Source organism: Tarenaya hassleriana, unplaced genomic scaffold (assembly GCF_000463585.1).
Source record: "Tarenaya hassleriana unplaced genomic scaffold, ASM46358v1 Cleome5, whole genome shotgun sequence".
NCBI classification, from domain to species: domain Eukaryota; kingdom Viridiplantae; phylum Streptophyta; class Magnoliopsida; order Brassicales; family Cleomaceae; genus Tarenaya; species Tarenaya hassleriana.
Genome location: NW_010967707.1, coordinates 3,769,462 through 3,788,865, shown reverse-complemented (window position 1 = coordinate 3,788,865; position 19,404 = coordinate 3,769,462). Strand labels below are relative to the sequence as shown.

The 19,404-nt window shown below is 38.6% G+C and overlaps 5 protein-coding genes across 11 annotated transcripts; 3 read left to right on the top strand and 2 right to left on the bottom strand.

Annotated features, from left to right (window-relative positions):
• The first annotated feature begins 55 nt into the window (after positions 1-55).
• Positions 56-6,477, top strand: LOC104826748 (THO complex subunit 1). Of its 2 annotated transcripts, none has more exons than XM_010559605.2 (22): positions 56-236; positions 374-476; positions 922-1,005; positions 1,429-1,503; positions 1,602-1,695; positions 1,876-2,021; positions 2,112-2,183; positions 2,341-2,413; positions 2,511-2,576; positions 2,682-2,728; positions 3,144-3,215; positions 3,361-3,486; positions 3,580-3,645; positions 3,718-3,759; positions 3,989-4,102; positions 4,195-4,277; positions 4,618-4,684; positions 4,863-4,934; positions 5,027-5,077; positions 5,159-5,218; positions 5,320-5,469; positions 5,945-6,477. In XM_010559605.2, the coding sequence occupies exons 2-22, from the start codon at positions 474-476 to the stop codon at positions 6,182-6,184; spliced, it is 1,803 nt and encodes a 600-aa protein (XP_010557907.1). In that variant the 5' UTR covers positions 56-236; positions 374-473; the 3' UTR covers positions 6,185-6,477. The 2 variants fall into 2 exon arrangements, with proteins under 2 accessions (XP_010557907.1, XP_010557906.1); XM_010559604.2 differs by having other exon boundaries at positions 57-236; positions 3,986-4,102.
• Positions 6,428-8,533, bottom strand: LOC104826749 (cilia- and flagella-associated protein 20). 2 transcript variants are annotated; one of them, XM_010559608.1, is made up of 6 exons: positions 8,398-8,533; positions 8,240-8,299; positions 8,118-8,149; positions 7,454-7,695; positions 6,712-6,948; positions 6,428-6,609 (listed from the first exon to the last, which is right to left on the bottom strand). In XM_010559608.1, the coding sequence occupies exons 2-6, from the start codon at positions 8,290-8,292 to the stop codon at positions 6,601-6,603; spliced, it is 573 nt and encodes a 190-aa protein (XP_010557910.1). In that variant the 5' UTR covers positions 8,293-8,299; positions 8,398-8,533; the 3' UTR covers positions 6,428-6,600. The 2 variants fall into 2 exon arrangements, with proteins under 2 accessions (XP_010557910.1, XP_010557908.1); XM_010559606.1 differs by having other exon boundaries at positions 8,418-8,533.
• A 938-nt stretch (positions 8,534-9,471) lies between these two features.
• Positions 9,472-10,514, top strand: LOC104826747 (protein MIZU-KUSSEI 1-like). Its single transcript, XM_010559603.1, has one exon. It carries the CDS (start codon positions 9,529-9,531, stop codon positions 10,285-10,287), a length of 759 nt encoding a protein of 252 aa, XP_010557905.1. The 5' UTR covers positions 9,472-9,528; the 3' UTR covers positions 10,288-10,514.
• Positions 10,515-10,712: 198 nt separating this feature from the next.
• LOC104826746 lies at positions 10,713-14,243 on the bottom strand. 5 transcript variants are annotated; one of them, XM_010559598.1, is made up of 8 exons: positions 14,145-14,243; positions 13,287-13,881; positions 12,330-13,134; positions 11,972-12,252; positions 11,710-11,816; positions 11,345-11,495; positions 11,014-11,166; positions 10,713-10,927 (listed from the first exon to the last, which is right to left on the bottom strand). In XM_010559598.1, the coding sequence occupies exons 2-8, from the start codon at positions 13,863-13,865 to the stop codon at positions 10,865-10,867; spliced, it is 2,139 nt and encodes a 712-aa protein (XP_010557900.1). In that variant the 5' UTR covers positions 13,866-13,881; positions 14,145-14,243; the 3' UTR covers positions 10,713-10,864. The 5 variants fall into 5 exon arrangements, with proteins under 5 accessions (XP_010557900.1, XP_010557902.1, XP_010557903.1 ...); XM_010559600.2 differs by having other exon boundaries at positions 13,287-13,920; positions 14,145-14,242; XM_010559601.2 differs by having other exon boundaries at positions 13,287-13,916; positions 14,145-14,237.
• A 1,205-nt stretch (positions 14,244-15,448) lies between these two features.
• On the top strand, positions 15,449-19,319 carry LOC104826745 (cytochrome P450 4A25-like). The gene is made up of 7 exons (XM_010559596.2): positions 15,449-15,845; positions 16,285-16,484; positions 16,758-17,411; positions 17,850-17,997; positions 18,235-18,402; positions 18,503-18,672; positions 18,809-19,319. The coding sequence occupies exons 1-7, from the start codon at positions 15,572-15,574 to the stop codon at positions 18,920-18,922; spliced, it is 1,728 nt and encodes a 575-aa protein (XP_010557898.1). The 5' UTR covers positions 15,449-15,571; the 3' UTR covers positions 18,923-19,319.
• The last annotated feature ends 85 nt before the right edge of the window (positions 19,320-19,404 follow it).

Here is a 19,404-nt window from a genome sequence, read left to right as displayed (position 1 = left end):
TACACGCTATGTACAAAATCCAAAAAAAAAAAAAGGTTAAAAATAAACCCATGAAACCCAAAATGTCCAACACCCTAAGCTCCTCAACTTTGTAACTTCCTTTTCCTCCGCCTCAGTTGCCCCGTCCGACGAGATTTACACTCTCGGCGGCGAATTAGGGTTTCTCGGCGTTAGGGTTCGAAGTCTCCCTCTCTCAGCTTCTTTTTGGTCTTAGCTTTGGATACTGGTGTGCAAAGGTCCGTGGCTTCACCGTTGAAGTCTGTTGCTTTCTTCAATTAAAGAGGAAACATGAAGGAAACGAAAATCCGAATCTTTCCCTGAAATTTGCTCTGAGGGACGTCAATTTCATTAGGTTTTCTTTTTTCTGGTACAGTCAAATTGCTCGGGATTTGTTTGGGTTCAAAAGGATTTCCTTTGCAAGTTCGCGGGTTCGAATCTGTTATGATTTGAGAGCCGAGAAGAGATTCTTCAACATGGTATTTCTACGACCTTTCCCTTTGTTCCCTGATTATGGAATTTAGTAGTGATCACTTCCACTTCACCTGTTAAGTAGCAGTGAAATTCGCAGAAATGGAGTATACTATTCAGTTGAGCACACAAGCGCTGAGCTTTCTTCGTATCTGTATCACTTCCTGAGCCCTATAGCTGTGCTTCTCTTCTCATGTGACTGGAAATTTTGGTTAGGGTGTAAATGTTGTCACAAGTGTTTGTCATATTTTGCTAGGCTTTTGTTGTCTTGGTGTCGTTTCCAGGATGTGTTTAGATGCTCTATGGTTTATGTCTAAATATGGTTCTGCCTATCTTATGTAATTCCTAAATTTATAGTCACTGTCTACGTTATAGGGATGCTTTTAGAGAAGATATACTCTGTATGTGTATTACAAGTTCTGCTAGATTTTAAGGGCATTGTGTTGTTCGTAGGATGCGTTTCGAGATGCTATTCTGCAGCAAGGCGCTATTGAAAGTTTTGCACTAAAGACCATTCAAGAGTTCATAAAGCCTCAGGTGATTGTGAAACCATAACACCTTCTGCAGATGTTGTATTCATTACTTGGAATTTTCTCTGACAAAAGTATGTGAAATTATGCTAATCTAGCTGTTTCTGTTCGTGGAAACTCTAGACCTTTGTGTAGTGTGAAAATCAGCAACGCTGATTTATGCTTACCTGGTCACAGATGTATATTTATCTATGTAAAATGTATTTGCATGAGTTAAATTTTAAAATTCTGTTGGAAATATCAGTTTACTGGTCATCTTCTGGGTGTCCTTTGATTTTTCTGCATTAGATTTAATCTTCTGTCTATTTCTAGTTCTTGGTTGCAAGCGTACAGCATCAAACACATTCTTGTAGGAAATGATTTTCGTTTCTCCATGGGGCTTATCAAATTGTGTGATTCGAGCTTATTGTGTTGATATATCATCTGTCAGAAACAAACAAAGTTGGTCCAAGATGAAAACCAAATGCTTGAGAACATGCTCCGGACGTTGCTTCAAGAGCTAGTGGTATGTTTCTACTTCGCTATTTATTCATGTTGATTATGCTCATGCCTGGTGATTTTTCGTTTGATTTTTGTTTTGTGGACTTCTTTCTCATGGTGCAGGCTTCTGCTGCACAGTCCGGTGAACAGATAATGCAATATGGTCAGTCAATTGATGACGGAGATAATATACAGGGACAGATTCCTCATCTCCTAGGTTGGTCATTTACTTCAAAGCTTTCTGTCCAGGTCTTAATTCCATAGCTTGCTAATATATTTGCAATGGTATCCCACTTCTGTGACTTGGCCATTTCTTAGCCAGTATTTTCTGATTCTTAACTGGCTTTTCTAACCTCTCACCATCATTCTTTCTTTTTTTTCTTTTTTGATTTATCAGATGTTGTGCTTTATCTTTGCGAGAAAGAACATATAGAAGGTGGAATGATATTCCAGCTGCTAGAAGATTTGACGGAAATGTCTACCATGAAAAATTGTAAAGATGTTTTTGGTTATATAGAAAGTAAGCAAGACATATTGGGCAAGGTATGCTTCAAATGAAATCAGCTTTGTAATCATTCTATTCCATTCTATCAAGTTGCTTATCTCTAATGAGGATGCTGCAATCATATGCAGCAAGAGCTTTTTGCACGTGGAAAACTTGTGATGTTGAGAACATGCAATCAACTTCTTCGTCGACTTTCAAAGGTACAATATCCCCCTCTCTCTCTCACCTTCTCAACCTCCTTTTGTGGTCTAATAAACTGGTAAAATGGTAGTGGACTTGCTATCTTAAAAACAATCTAGCAATCAGCTCTGTTTCTGGTATTAAACTTGTCTTTATGTTTCCTGTAATGACATACAGGCCAATGATGTGGTATTTTGTGGAAGGATTCTCATGTTTCTAGCTCACTTTTTTCCATTATCTGAACGCTCAGGTATCTACTGGTTCTAGTAATTTATTTTATTTTCGATTTTCATTTTTTTTTGTTAAGCTGTCATCTAACTTTTTATTCTCTCGATTTATCCTCGCAGCTGTTAATATAAAAGGTGTTTTCAACACATCTAATGAAACCAAATATGAAAAAGACCCCCCTACTGGTATTTGCAACTAACTTTTTCTATCAAAATCTGGTCCCTGTATTTGCATTGCTGCGTCTCCAAATCGTTTTCTTATATTTAACTGTGACTGGTTGCCATTCTCAGGCATTTCTGTGGATTTCAATTTCTATAAGACCTTTTGGAGTTTGCAGGTAAGGAGACTAAGAGAAAAATCATTCTCAAGACTTTGCTGCTTTTATCTCAACGGTTGTGTTATAGTGATAGAAATCCAATAGTAGAATCTGTAAATCAAATTTCCATAAAAGATAAAAACAAGTAGGAGGACTTCTGATAGTCTCTCTCTCCCAAACACAAAACCTTTTTCAATGTTCTACTCTTCACTATGTTTCTTGTATTATTGTCCTAACAAGTTAAACGGCTTGTCTTAACGTTTCATGTCTTATATACTAATAACACTGACTGTTTAGGATTGTAATATATAGATCCTTTGTTAAGTTGTTTCATCATGCAAAAATCATCATTAGATGAAACATCGTCTTGTTATACTAAGCCAATAATTTTTAGAATTAGTGTTTGTTATTCTGAGAAATTTGTGTTGCTTTTCAGGAAGTTTTCTGTAATCCCGCTTCTCTGACTGGCGCACAAACCAAATGGCAGAAATTTACATCTAGCTTGATGGTACGCCCATCATGAGCCAGCTATGATGCATGATCTGGGCTTTTGCTTATGTATAAATGTATATGCATTGACAAATAGTGTCCTTAAAGAAGTTTGTTATGAATCTGCTCACATGACCTCATTTCTTGAACGTTGGTGTGTGTAGGTTGTGTTAAACACCTTTGAAGCACAACTGCTAAGTGAAGAAGAGGGGGAGGCTAATAGTTTGGAGGAAGAGGCAGCAACTTTTAACATTAAGTACCTCACCAGTAGTAAATTAATGGGTTTAGAGGTAATTACTATATATATTTGTATTAATGGTGTGTTTTGACATACAAAATTTAGAATACAGCATTTTACGTGCTCTAATTGTCTTTGATTACAGTTAAAGGATTCTAGTTTCCGTCGACATATTCTTCTCCAGTGCCTCATTTTGTTTGATTATCTGAGGGTAAATGTCTCCCAAGAATCGCAGTTGAATTACTTTTTTTTCTGTTACATGACCAACTCCTGTTCCTTGTAGGCACCAGGAAAGAACGACAAAGATTTGCCTTCTGAAAGCATGGTCCGTGTTTCTGCATGTTATGCAAATGTTTCCATGGTTTTTTCTTTCTTTATTATGTTACAGGCGTGTGAATTATTTTGCATCTCACCTATGTAAATATTTGTATTTGTGATCAAATAAATATGCAAATGAGCGTGAGTGAACATGTGCATGTGAGCGTGCATCATACATATATATGTATCTTGATATGAAGCATCTCTAAAATATGTCTGTCTTTTGGATCTAGAAGGAAGAACTCAAGTCATGTGAGGATCGTGTAAAGAAATTGCTTGAGATCACTCCACCTAAAGGGAAAGAATTCCTCCGTGCAGTTGAGCATATACTGGAACGTGAAAAGAACTGGGTATGCATGCTTCTCTTTCCTACATGCTGCAGAAGTTTACTCACTTGAATTCAGAGGTTTATTACCGATTTCTCAACCGCTACATAAAATAGGTCTGGTGGAAACGTGATGGATGCCCGCCATTTGAAAAGCAACCAATCGAGAAAAAATCACTTCAAGCAGGGCAGAAGAAACGGTATGCGAATAACTGACTCTTTGCTCTTGGTCTCTTTCCGATCAAAAACAAATGTGTATCTTGCTTGTTAGCCTTTAGGGTTAAATTTCTGTATAGGATATTGCTAAGCTTGAGAGTTCTCTTTCTGGTCAAATGCCTCTGTGGCCTATTCCCTATTGAAGTGGGAGACAAAGTGATAAGTCTGAATAGAATATAAGTAAGCCTCCTCTCCATAAGGGTGCTTAGAAGAAAGACCCGAGGTTGACTGAGCTAAGATTTTGATTTTACAACACTCCATTAAGAGATCATTCTCCGTGAGGGTTCTTCATATATTTAACATCCTTTCCCTTTGCCTTTGCAGGACACAAAGGTGGAGACTGGGCAATAAAGAACTCTCTCAACTGTGGAGATGGGCAGACCAGAATCCGGTATTTATTATTTATATCCTTTAGTTTTGTTGTGAGCACTCTGTATTAGGGTTTACCCTTAATGCTCGTGCAACAGGAGGAAAAAGCTACACATCTTCCTCTCGTGTTTTCGTGTTTCCCTCTGGTTTTCCGTTTTGGACCTTCATAATATTATCTTTTACCTCTATTGGCGTTACAGAACGCTTTGACTGACCCTCAACGAGTCCGAACTCCTGCCATTGCAGAGTACTGGAAACCATTAGCAGAGGATGTAAGCTCCATCCTCTTTCTTCTCAAACAAACACATTATTGTTGACTGTTTGTCTCTTAGCTCACTCAAGTCTTGTATTTATAAAATCCCAGATGGACCCATCTGCGGGTATCGAAGCAGAATATCATCACAAAAACAATCGGGTAAGCTTCGCAGAAAACTCGCAATCCATCGCTCAATTTTCTTATATTCACTCCCACGTTGTGTGTTTACTGTCTTTAAAGGTCTATTGCTGGAAAGGGCTACGCTTTACGGCTAGACAAGACCTGGAAGGATTCTCTAGAGTATGATGTTCTTCAAGATTTTATGTTCCTGATGGTTTACGTGATTGCTTTTTACTTCATTCTTAATCTAAGCAAGACTTCGTTTTTTTTAATTTTTGCAGTTCACTGATCATGGAATAGAAGGGGTTGTACCTGTAGAACTGTTGCCTCCTGAGGTGAGGTCCAAATACCAAACTAAACCCTCCGAGAAGTCGAAACGTGCAAAGAAAGATGAAACCAAAGGCACATCACAACCTCCCGAGGGAAATCAGGTACGGTTTTAGCTCATCGTCTCGTTCTAGGACTGGACAGAAATCCGACCCAATCCACAGGGATCGGGTTATAACACGAGGAAATTCCAAAAATTGGGTTCGGATTTGAATAAATGGGTTTGAGAATAAACTGTCAAATGATATTTTTTTTGCTTCTCTATTTTAGAGATACTTTATAAAACCTTCTAAAATCTTTTGAAATTTTGGATTCGAGTTTAGACAACTTGAAAATAAATTGCGTGTACGCGAACCGTGTTAATTCCTAATATATGAGATATATTTTTGAAAAAAAGAATTCCCAATGGGTTGGGTATCACGGGAACCTGGTCAAAATGGGGATCCAAAATCGGGTAATAATTCGTGAGATCCGAGAAGTTTGGGTCTTGGTTCGGATAATCCGTAACTCGCGGGTATCCGAGAGATTGAAACGACTCAAAAACCCATGATTTTGAGAACTGGTTCTTCTCTTTGGCAGAGTGCTGCTTCTGCTAGTGAACCCGAGAATGATGGAGCGAGAGCTGACACAGAAACATTCGCGGAGCATATGGAGACTGACGCTGTTGCAGTGACCGGTGATGTTTCCCAAGCTAACACTCCTACACCAGAGGAACAGCAAAAGCTCGGTTCGGACACAGATAATGGTCAAGAGCCTGGACAAATAGAGGCAGGTGCTGACGTGGAGCCAGGCATGATCGAAGGAGAGACCGATCCATAGGATGATATCTCGTTCCTTTTAACATCGTCATCGGGTCTAAGACAACATGACATGACCCGAATTCTTGTACGGTAGTTTTCCTGCAAAAGAGTCGAAGACAGAAGATGCAGCATAAACTGAACCTGCAGAAGCCTTTTAAGCTTGCTTTCCTTCAGTTTCAGTTTCTGCATTGGATCCTATCTTGTTCCAAGCTTATGTATGATTGTGACTTTGCATACATTCCAGAACGGAAAATGTTGTCCGTAGATAATTTCATTTCATTTCATAAAAGATTAGGACAAGGGGTTACTCTCTGTTTCAGAAACTCCAAATGGTATGGATTGCACAAACAATACCACTCATTTTCAGCTCATACAAAAGCCCTTTAACTACCAAACACAGGATGATAATTCACCGTATTTCAAAGTTTCTGCACGTCATGCTTTCTGCAGGGGAAAAAATGAATTCTGTAAGAGCACAGATTGTTATAGAAGGAAATAGAATATCGAAATGTGAGATTTCAGATTATGGAGAAGAAAAATATGTACCTGCACTGGAAGGTACAGCTTGAATTCTGGAGGAAGCTCTTCTTCTGAGTAGAGTCGGTCAGCGAAATATATCCGTCTGAGCCGACAATTCGCGTGGACCTGAACACGTAATGTCTCAACATAGTTCGTTCCGTAAGCCCTCCTGGTGAGATCAGCCAGGTTCAGCTGGATTTGGTTCCATCCTTCGTCCATCTTCAGCGGCATTGTGCAAATATATGGCTTCACCCGGGTCACAGACTACAATTGTCGTTCGTACGAAAATATCAGAAACAACCTTAGAAGAATCATTATATGGAAAAAGAATGAACCATGTCATAGAAGTTTCAATAAGAGTGCATCTTCAGGACTCAGGAACTACAATGCATTGGACTTTCGAGGATAATGCTCATAATCTAAAGGGTGTATCTGATGAAGAAACAATAAGAGCATTGGGTGAAGAGTTCACTAAATCCAAAAGGCTACTCTAATATCGGGAGCTTCAGTGACTTCTTATAGACTACACCACTGCTTACGGTACTAACCACTGTCAAAAAACCTCTAAGATCACACAGTAAACCATTTATTGAAAATCCAACAGCATTTTGTTAAGAATGAGATCTTTACCGAGTTAATTGCAAGAAGAAAAAGCAACCTCAAAAGCAGTTACAGCAACATAGGACACAGGTCTTAGCTAAAAACACACGAGAGAGATTCACGAGGCAAATGAAGAGTTACAGCAACATAGGAAGGAAGGCTTACTGACTTGAAAGTTAGAAGCTCGAAAACGCCTCCGGACATTCTTGTCATCAAGAATCTGAATCTCGAACGAGAAATATTTCTTGAGATTCTTCACTATCATGACCAAAAAGGGGAGCTTTATACCGAGGGTTCCAGAGGGATCAACGGGACATGTGATATACGTCGACTGAATATTTGATCCCACCACTTCCAGCACATTGGACTGAATGTCGTCGTCGTGAGGACGCTTCACATGACCATCCACAACTATAAAACACAAAAAGAAAACAAAGAAAATGCTTAGCTCACCTAAATCATGGGGTTTGTTCAAATCATCAATTAAGAACAAAACTTCATCAATAACAGCCAATCTGAGTTGTACTGATTCATCGTTATGGTGGAATCTGTGTCCAGGACTGATATTGGTTATTGTAACCTCAAAAATCGTCAATCAAGATCAAAATTTCATCTAGAACAACCAATGAGAGTTGTGCTGATTCATGACTATGGTGTGGAATCTGGGTCCAGGAGTGATATTGGCTATTGTAACCTAATCTGCTGCCATATCAAAGATCGTACTGAACATTTCTCATGGAAATAACAAACACCCGGAAATCTACTCTCCAATTTAATCACATAAAATTTGAAATTTCGGTCCAATTCAGCTTGTACAGCGGAAAATCACTCACCTTCTTTATCCCATATCTGCAGAGGCTTACTCCTGCAAAATCCAGACAAAAAAACACTTGGCGGATTAAAAACACCAAAGATTTAAATTAGATAAAACACGAAAAGTCAAACAAAATCGTACCCTAGACTGTACAAAATAGACAGAAATCCAGACTGAAACGTGTTCTTGAACATCTTCAGCCTGAGAAAATTTAAAAAAAAAAAGAGTGGAGTCAAGCAAACAAAACAGGTAGCGGAAAATCTCTTAATCGATGGACACAGAGTTTTCGAATCACACACAAGAAAGTCAAACTCGACACCTGTTTGTTTCTCGGGAAAACAACAATTCTCACTGAGACGAACAGGAAAAAAACGCCCTTATTCTGCTTCTCTGATTCACCGATTGGGAGCTCGAAGAAATTATTTTCACGCTTTATTCAAATCCTACGAGAATAAAATCAGAAACTCGTGTAGTTGAATATTCTCTTGATAATTGGGCCAAAGCTTCTTTGTGGGCCCAAGCTTCATATTGGGCCTAGGAGAAGTGTATTGGATTCTCCATTTTGCACTTCATCGTAGTGGGACGAATTTATTTATCTCGATAACAAAATAAAACCGTTAAGTGTTAACGATAAATAATCCGTGGATGATCTTTTAGATACACAATAAATCGTGACCCTTCATATAAAAGATCACTGCAATCATAGATTTTCAAAATATTATTTAGTATTGCTTTTTAAATAACTTTTTGGAACTTGATATTTTAACATTATTTTGAAATTACATATATATTTTTTTTGTATGATTAAGTATTAACACACGACAAGGTAATTAGTTTATAAATAGACAAACCTGTCATGTCGGAGCTTCAAGTGTTTTCTGAGTACACGGATCTAAGTGGGAAACGACCTTTGAAACAGCAGCGCAAAGAAGCAGTCAGCTATATACCACTTATTTAAATTGACCTTAAATTCAAATTAATTCGTGGATATTTTTGGTATCGGTTTTTCAATTTTATTAAAAAAAAATTATATTCTGTATATCGATTTTTGGTTAAATTTTATTCGTGCATTTTTGTTAGAATTATACTCACCTTTTTTATAAAAAAATTTGTTCATTTTAAGGTTATCTATCTTTATATTCTAATTTAACTTAAAATATATATAATTTTACTTGAAATCGCTTCTGATATAAATATAAGTTATAACCCCCATCAACTCAATAGGCGACCAGAAAAAAAAACGTATTTAAATAACCGTAGACTGAGATTTTTGCATATCTTAAACAAGTATATTAGATTCAATCGTGCAAACCATTAATCATTTCATGTATAAAAATTGTTGTGTTACATTATATACATTCCAATGTGTTAGAGGAGGGGGGAAAAAAGGTCAATTAATTTTTGTTCATTTATTTTCTCTGTGGCATGAAATGGCAACACCACCGTTAACGCCCACAACGCTCTCCCCGCTCGGAAGCCCGCGTTCCAAAAACGCGACTGCGACGCGACCAACGATAACGCTCGAGCAGCCGTCTGGAAAGAACAAATCCGGCGGGTCCAAATCGACGAAGCTCCTCCGCCGCGTCAGGTCAGTTTTCCGGTCACTTCCGATCATAACGCCGATGTGCAAATTCCCCGTCGGAGGTACGCGTCTTCACGAGAATCACGTTCACGGCGGTACCCGCGTTACGGGAACACTGTTTGGGTACCGGAAAACCCGGGTTAACCTCGCGATTCAGGAGAATCCGCGTTCGCTGCCGATTCTGCTGCTGGAACTCGCGATCCCGACGGGGAAATTGCTTCAGGATCTGGGAGTGGGTCTGGTGAGAATCGCGTTGGAGTGCGAGAAAAAACCCAGCGAGAAAATCAAAATAATCGACGAACCCATTTGGACATTGTACTGCAATGGTCGGAAATCAGGTTACGGAGTGAAGAGGCAGCCAACGGAGGAGGATCTGGTGGTGATGCAGATGCTCCATGCCGTGTCAATGGGCGCCGGAGTTTTGCCGGTGAGCGGCGGTGGAGGAGGGGCGGAACACGGCGGAGGAGCGGCGGCGGAGGGAGATCTGACGTACATGAGGGCACATTACGAGAGAGTGATCGGGTCGAGAGATTCGGAGACGTATTACATGATGAATCCTGACGGGAATGGTGGGCCTGAGCTCAGTATCTTCTTCGTTCGGATCTGACTGAAGGGAATGTATGTGACTATATATATATATACACATACATGCGTGCATGCATGTTCTCAAGGATAAATCACATGTTGGTAGATTCTTATTAACTTTGCAGTGACAGCCATCGGGACAAATTTATGCCGTTGATGATGTACTGTTGCAGAGAGAGAGAGATTCATCTTTGTATTGTCTTTGTATTGCTCGAATTCTATTTGTAAAAAAAAGTGTTATTTATCCACTTGCAGGTACATTAGATTGTAAAACCCGATTATAGCATTTCATTTTATATAAATTGGATTCAATCTAAAATTTATTTAAATCTATTTTTATATTAAATTAATTGAATATGAATCGAATATAAAATTAATCAGTAAAAGACAGGAAAAAAAAACAAAAACTTCATTAAAATAAAATATTTTTCTTAATAAAAAAACTCATCTAACGGAATATAAATTATAATCGATCCAAAATCCCGTATAAAAACTAATTTAGTATATTTTTTTCAAAATGGAAGGAAACATCAACCTTCACGGTTTGGGCTGTACAAATATCAAATGAACAAAGGAGGGTATATATATATATATACTTGTTACTCTCTTGTGGTCGGCAGGAGGCTTCCAAAGAACAAGCTCTTCACTATCCAACTAGCCGGCTGGGACAAAACAATGGAAGCTCAAGTGAAAAAAAAAACAGACACTGCAGAAAGTCTCTAGATGAAGGAGAAGTTTCGACACAAACCATCACGTTTATCTCCCGCTCCAATGCGCATTGCCTCAAGTGGCGAGACACCTTGCTCTCATCTTCATAAACAATGGCGGGGAAACGTATCTTTCCTGCTTCTTTGCTTTGGATGAGCGAATGAAGAGACTTGAAGATGTGTCCCCCTCCGTGCTATTTCGATCAAGTATATGTGAGTTGGATGCATCACGGCGAGATATTACTTATTAGGGTGGCCAATTCGGTTAATGACTGAACAATTGATCCGAACCGAATAACACATAATTATATCTAAACCGAATCCTATATAAAAGTCGAATACGTATGATTTCTCTAAAAGCTGGAGGATTACCTTGATTATTATTGTAAGCTGAGTACAAAACCTACATTTCCCACAAAGCATGAAGCCTACTCCATCAAAAATGAGGTTTGATTCAACAAAGTGAACTGGCTTTCCAGATCTTGTACATCTGATCTTGGACTGGTTAGGTAAAATCATGTATCTGCAAGGAACAATCAAACATTGTTATTTCAGGTACTTGCTTGACCATTCTCAAAATAGGGTTCTTTTTCTTCAAGTGGGTAAAGATCTGTCCGGCAAACTTCGATAATCGAAGAAAGACCAATTACACTACTGTGGCATTTGTAATCAATACTAGGAGTTTTAGATAGAGAAAAAGATATCTAGAAGAACATAGAGATGCCTCTTTTACTTACTTCACAAATGGAAGAATTGAACCGGCCGAAATTGAATCAGTTACCCACTTGGGTTGAAGTATCAACGTCTTCACTGCACAGCCATACAAGAATTTGGTAGTTTGTAGCTGAAACAAAATGAGAAAGGCCTTCCATCAGACATGGAACATGTATATCCAGATTCCAGAAAGAGTTATTTGTCTGTTTAAGGCAATGTAATCCATGAAAAGCAAGTTTGTAATTTTCTCTGATAACTTGTTCTTATATATGCTGCAAAACCAACCTTCTTCAGACATAAAATAACGGGAAGCAATCGGAAACTAGCTTTTGAATGCCTTCTCTGTTTAGAACTTGAATGAGAGGGGATATCCTGCAGAACTATACCACCGTGTTTATGTATGAGTTGCTCAATCTTTTTCTGCTTGCCATTTGGAAAACCCGTTAGGAGGAATTCCAGGCCCTGAAACACAGATCTTCTGTGGTATTTTCCGGGTGATGATAAGTGTTTTTCCAGAACATATGCAATGGAGTATTTTGTTCTTTTACTTCTGGAAGCTGTAAAACCTGAGGAAGCATAAAATAGATGTCAAGGCTTTCTTATAAGAGAAAGACAATACTTGCAGAAACAAATCAAAAGGTACCTTGTTGCTCTTGGGATACCTTCTCCTGGTGCTGCTTGACCTCAAATTCTGAGAAACGCACCCTTTTCCTTGCTGGGGCTTGCATATCACAGAGATCTTCACATTCTGATTGTACGTTTTGAAGACGTTTCGGATGATATGCATCAAGATTTTCTTTTCCCACGAGCAGCTCGGGTTTTTCATTGTGGTTCTTCTGGTTTTCATTTTCTCCTGCTGCTGTATGATGTACCAACATAGGTTGCTTAGGCAATAAGCTTGGCAAGTTTTCAGGCTCCGCATGGGTAACTGCTCTACCTTTGAGAGCAGGTCTGATGTAGTTCTTCATCCAAGCTGAGTTCATTTGAGTTGAGGATTGTGCATAACCATTTAAAAATGACGCCACAGCTTGCCCATGAAGTTTATAAGACCGAATCTCAGCACCTGAAAACCTAGGCAAATGCTCCTTATTGTGATTTTCTATGGAGCCAAAGCAAGTTTCAGGTATGCCTATCGTATTCTGACCTAGTGCAAGAAATGGAACTCCATTTTCTTGTGGAATGCTGCACGGTACAACAGAGCAAAGTTGATCAATGGGGGATAGATTATATGATCCCTCGTCATGAATGCTTGAATCCACTTCATCAGCTCTCTCACAAAACCTATCGAAGTGTACGCTGGACTGTGATGCTAATCCACAACAAGCTCCATGTTTCTCCACAAGCGAGCATTTATCTATGGGGATATCTTCTGATTCTGACAATAAACTAGTTTCGCGAACCAAAGGTTTAGACATGACACCCTGCCCAACTAGACGATCAGCATTGTCCTGCAGTTTGCATCAAAAACAAAACCAATGTTACCACCAGGTATAACTACAGCTATACACCCAAATCCCAATTTGTTGTCAAATTAATGGAGCCATGGTGTTTCAAAGTAAATATCGATCACATGAGCCGAAAACAGGTCCGAGTCTTTTACCTTATTTGGTGGAGTGAATTCTGAGATCTCCTCAGATGCTTCATACAATGCAGGATCCTTTACTCCTTCTGAACAGGTACTCATCTTACCAGAAGAAAACTTGCCGTTGTCATCTTGTACAAAATTATCATCGGAATCCTGTCCATTCCCACCAGTATCATCACAGCTTTCCGACTGTAAACAATTTCTACCTTCACACACACTTACATGACATTGCGGCTCACCATCATGAATGCTACTCGATAAACCGACATCTTGAAAAGCTTCCAACATTACAGAATCATCAAAGTCAGAAAAGGAATCACTCTGATCAACCACTTCCTCCAGGTAATCCATTGTACAACAAACACTCTCGAGGCGTGATTTACTCATTCGCAGAGCAGCTTCCAGTATATACACTGCCTCTAACTGATCGCTCTTGACTAACTCATGTATAACTAGAGCTTCAGAGGCAGCAACAGAGAGCTCAACTGCATCATCTACATCAGTTTTCGCGAGCTCACCTGACCACAGTGCGCAACAGTTTCCCTTTGAGCAACTTGCGGGACTAAGGTTCGTGTCTGTCCTCATGGAAGCCATTGTCGAAAACGAGCGCCTAAACGATCATTACCATGGCCTTCACATCATAAGCTTGCTTTCATTGTGAGGAATATACAAGGAAACCATTAAAAACTCCTAAACAAAGCTACCATTATACATAAAATCATCTACTACTGTGTAAGAATTCGGACAGCTAGCTGAATCAGGGACGAACCCATAACTCAGCAGTACGAGGTGACGAACTTGTCATTAAACGTCGATATAAGAGTATAAGAAGATCCATTATAAGAGAGAGATAGAGAAGGAGACGAGATTTACCTCGGAGATCTGGGAATGGATAAGACGAATTCACCTCGAGGATTTGGGAATGGCGAAACCCTAGACACCAACGCCAAGAACTATTGGAATCGAAGAAAAGGGCGCCAATTTATATCACATAAAACCCGGTTTGGGTTTATCCGCGCAAAATTTATTTATATGATATGTTTGATCTTTGCGGTCTGTTTTTTTTTTTAAATTATATTGTATATCTTTGTTTTATATTTATTTTTTTATGTTGAATTTAGATAGGGACTATCTTTAGGTTTTTTTTTCTTATTAAATTTCTTTGTTTTTTAAGAATATTTAATTTTTATTTTTAATCATTTTAACTGTAAAATTTTATTTTATATATATGCACATATATATACATAATATATATACGTATACAAATTTAAAAAATTGGATAATTTTTATAAAAATTTAAAAATTTAGGAATTAATTTTTGAGCGTCACACAAGTTCTGGAAAGTTTTATAGGACTAACCCTATGTATATATATATATATATATATTACAAAAAGGTTATACAGTAATTACAGTTATATATTGCATTTCAACTAGGCCTTAGATCCTGTCATTTTAAGCGTCCATTCGGATAGATGTTTGAGTATATCAAAGTCTATGCTCAAAATTTATAATTAAATTATCAAGTACAATTTTTTTAAAAATGTCTTCCATTTTCTTAATAATCGTTTTACATACGTACATATATATACACACGCATATCTACTTGTACCCATACATAAAGAGACGTACAAATCCGTGACTCATTTCTAATTCTAACGACGAGCCTATGCAACAGCTGGCGACCGCCATGCCCCTGGTCACTTGCAATCTCATTTCTTATTTGATGAATTTTATTTGAATTAAATCAATATAATTCAAATTTAAAATCTGATTTAGTATAAATATAATAATGAAACGAATAAAAATATAATTTTTTTTATTGAAATAAATATTTATCTCTAAAATATCACGTATTTCTATTACATAGAATATACGATTATACAAAGATAAATACAATTGTTAGAAAATCTTAAAAACAAATAAAAATATATAGCTAAAATTCAAAATATATGTCATCGCACTCCCAATACAAAATTACATTTTTCAAGGATTCGTCGTTTTATATATATATATTTATAATATTGTAGATATATAAAAATATCTAGCTAAAATTCAAAATATATATGTCATCGCACTCTGCCAATACGGAATAACATTTTTCAAGGAGTCGTCGTTTTATACTTTTTTTTTATATATATAATTTTGCTGATATATTTTTTTTCTTTTCGCTATTTGACAAGTTCGAAGACAAAAAAGTCAAGACGACGAGACGGTATCCGACACGCCTTTGCCCACAGTTTCGTTTCACTCTCTCTCTCTCTCACCCTTCCATGCGCCGATCAGAATCGGAGCGGAGGAAATGAACCCGAGGGTCGGTATTCTAACTTCTCCGGCGAGATTCCCGGCAGAGACATACGGCTTTTGGCCAGAGGAAAGCTCTCGTTTCCTCAGGTACTACGCCGTATGGGAATTCAACGCCTTCTGCTGGATCTCGCTCTTCGTTGTCACGTATGTCCTCTTCGTTAGGGTTTTCGAGCTCTTCAAGCTCTGGTTTCAGGCGAGGAAGCTTACAGGTCCGCCGTGCGATGGTTTTTCCGGTCATAGCGCGCTTCTCTCCGGCGCGAATCTCACCGGTGAGGCATCTCTTTGTTGCTGGTTCGTTGTAGTAACCTATGGATTCATCTGTTAGATTATGCAAAGAAGCGAAACAAGAACAATTTCCAGTTTTGTGCTATGTTTCTGAAGCTAATTTCTCAGAACTAGCTTATGATGTTGAATTTCTCGGATTAGCATCCAGAATTCTGGATTTCAGCTTGCGAGAATTATGTTTCTTGTTTCATTGCGGATAAGGCAATCGAAGAAGAATTTATCTGGGTAGGTTTTTTCGTGTTGATGGTTAATTTTGATTCTGAATCGTTTGCAAGAAGATAAAAGAAATGGTTCTTCATATTAGATCTAGAGTTGTGCGAATCCATTAATAGAATTTGAGGGAAATCCAGGTTTGGCTTCTAAGAAAAAAAATTAGAGTCCTCTATCATTGTGCTCACAGTTCTATCATACCAATTTTTGCAGATGTAATATCCAATACGCACGAGAAATATGGATCAATTGTTAAGCTGTGGCTAAGTCCTGCTTCGCTTTTGGTTTCCATAAAAGATCCAGAACTGATCAAACAAGTGCTCTTAAAGGCTGAAGATAAACTACCGGTGGGTCGAAAAGTTCTCCGAATGGCATTTGGCCGCTCATGCCTATTCGCATCTTCGTTTGACGAGGTAGATTACATTATTATTTTCTTTCCTGCAAGCTTTTTCTTGTGATTATGTGCAATGTTTTCTTTTTATCTTGCCAACATTTGGAAGTCTATAATTTTTATTATGATAAAGCCTTCTACTAGTTGCACCATCTCTGGTATTTTCTTCGTAACTGCTCAAGAATTTTGGCTGTGGCATGAGAAGGAAATTTATTATCTGTAAACGACGTAATGATACCCTACTTCTAGTGCTTTTGTTCCATAAACCATTAGATGCCTCTGTTTTGTCCTGCAGTTACAGGAAAGAAGACAGTTGTTAACAGCGGAGTTCGATCGGAGGTCTCTTGAAATAGCAAATGGTTTACCCAGCAAGCTCTTGGGGTCTATCATTGGACAAATGAACCTGGCAGGAGGAGGCCTCGATTGCAACGTGGTCGCTCAGCATATGGCCTTTACCTTACTGGGGAGTTTGCTGTATGGGGAAGCATTCTTGGGGTGGAATAAGGCAACCATTTATAAGGATATGCTGTTGAAGATTGTCGAGGGTTCTCGTTTTTGCACTTCATATCGCATTACTCCAATCTGGAATCGGGAATTTTGGAGGTATCGGAAGTTGTGTACAACATATAAATGCTTAACTAATGACATTCTTCAGCGATGCAGAATGTGCTGCATGCTTCCATCTTCGGCAGACGAGAGGTCACATGATAAGCCTGACGGTAGTGAAGTGGAGCACTACCATGGTGTTCCTAACCAAACTACTGGACTATCTTTTTCTGGTTCTGTGCTAGATTATGGTTCCTCCAAGCAGTTTAATGGCCATCCGGATCCAAGAGAGGAGCTATATGGAAATATTACCACTGTAATGTTTCATGGTTTCTTTACAACTGCAGATCTGATTGGGAATGTCTTGGCAAGTCTTGTCGCTCACCCAGAGATACAAAATGAAGTATGTTTCGTATACCCTTGTAACTTTGTTACTTTAGGTTTTTAGTACTATAATGTCTTAACATAGATGGTAATGCAAAATGAAGGAAGCTCTCACATTGACATGGCATATTTGTGTTGACCATTATTAGAATCAGTAAAACGAGTTCGCTTCATTGTTCTTGTCCCGTGCTCAAAATGAAGGCTAGAGTGTTCTGCTCATGGTATTAAGTATCCCTTATAACTTTTATTGCTGATGACATGCCCATCCACTTGATCTGGTAGCTTTTACAAACAATTGGTCACTGTGAAATGCATGTACACTCAGCGATGTATAAGCATATGTCTATGATATTCAGTTTCAAGGGTAGCTTCTGTATGCGTGTCCAAAGATTGCATTTTTCGAGTTATTATGTCTGAGAGAAAGCTTATAAGTAGCCATTGTCCTGAATGTCTGCAGCTCTATTCAGAGATGGTTGCCTTACGTAAGGCCTCGACAAAACAAGATGAACATGATGTTCATCATATGCATTTGCTGCTGGCAACTATCTATGAATCTGCTCGTCTTCAGCCAGCAAGACCTCTGCTACAGAGATGTCTGAAGCATGGTGAGTTTAAAATTGCAATGCTCTTTCTTTTGTTATCGTTCAAAAGATTTTGTTTCCTACTACACTAGCATCTCCATGAAATCCATGCTTGTGATTAGGTTTTCCCCCTTTGATAACTATACATAGCTGCTCCAGTTTTAGTGTTGTCTTGCAGCTACTTGACACTGTTCTTAATTGCTTATTCAAATTCCTATACCTGACACTTATCTTTTTCCTTTTCTCTTGCTGTGTTTGAAGATCTATGCCTAAAGAATGGAACAACAATACCTGCTGGAGCCATAGTCGTTGTGCCCGTACAATTGGTGCAGACAGATCCTTCTATTTGGGGATGTGACGCTACTAAATTCAATCCCTATCGATTTCTCTCCCAAGCATCTGACACGGTCCACGACTCATCGCTCACAGGTTTTCACTCTTCCTATTATAACCCTAAAGTAAACAAGTATGAGGTATATTTCGAATATTGAAATTTTGTCTAATCATCGACCCTATTTTTGTTTTTCAGGTTCCCAGAAAGATGAGGGAGAGACGAGTCCCGCGAAATTCGTGTTGAAGGATCCAAAGGAGGACATAACATTACTTTCCTTCGGTGGGGGCCTGCGTTCCTGTCTGGGCGAGAAGTTTGTGATACAGGGAGTCGCTAGCTTATTGGCATCACTGCTCGAGCACTACGAGGTTAGATCCAAACCCGCAAGTTTTGTCATTCTAAACCAAACTTGCGCGATATTGCTTTATGAATATGACATCCTTTACTTGGAAACAACGATATCAGACCTCATAGCCGTCGTTCTTTAATGAACCAAACTGGCAGATAAAGAGTCAGCCGGGCTCAAAGCAGAAGCAAGAGCCATCACAAGCAGGTGATAACTACGTTATTCGCCTCCCGCAGAATCCAGAGATCGCCCTCGTGCCCAGGACCAACTAAAAGATAGACGTCAACAACAACAAATCAGAGGTATGTGTAGTAAAATGCTAAAGCCATATAGTTAGTGGAAGTTTTTGAGCTCATGTTTTGGTGTATCTCTTACACCCCCGACAGTGCTTGAGCTTACCACGTACACATCTTTTCATATTCTCTATGTTTTTTTAATGGGGGCTCTTCCCCTGTTTTGGTGTGGGGTTTTTTTTTTTTTTCAAAGGGTTTTGGAGTGTCCTTCTCTGTTGATTGTTCATCAAGTTTTTTTTGGGGGGACCTCTCTAAAACTCTATGAACTGTATTATGCTCCAATGTTTTGTATACTGTGTGCGCTCTATGTTTGAAGACTTGTAGTCTATGTTCGCAGTTTTTTTTTTCAATTGAGGAAATATATATTATGTTTGTAGTTGAAGTAGAAACGATAATATGCAGGAGGAACAATTTATGCTAAAATTATGGAATTTAATTTTTAATCCAACAAATTCAGAGAA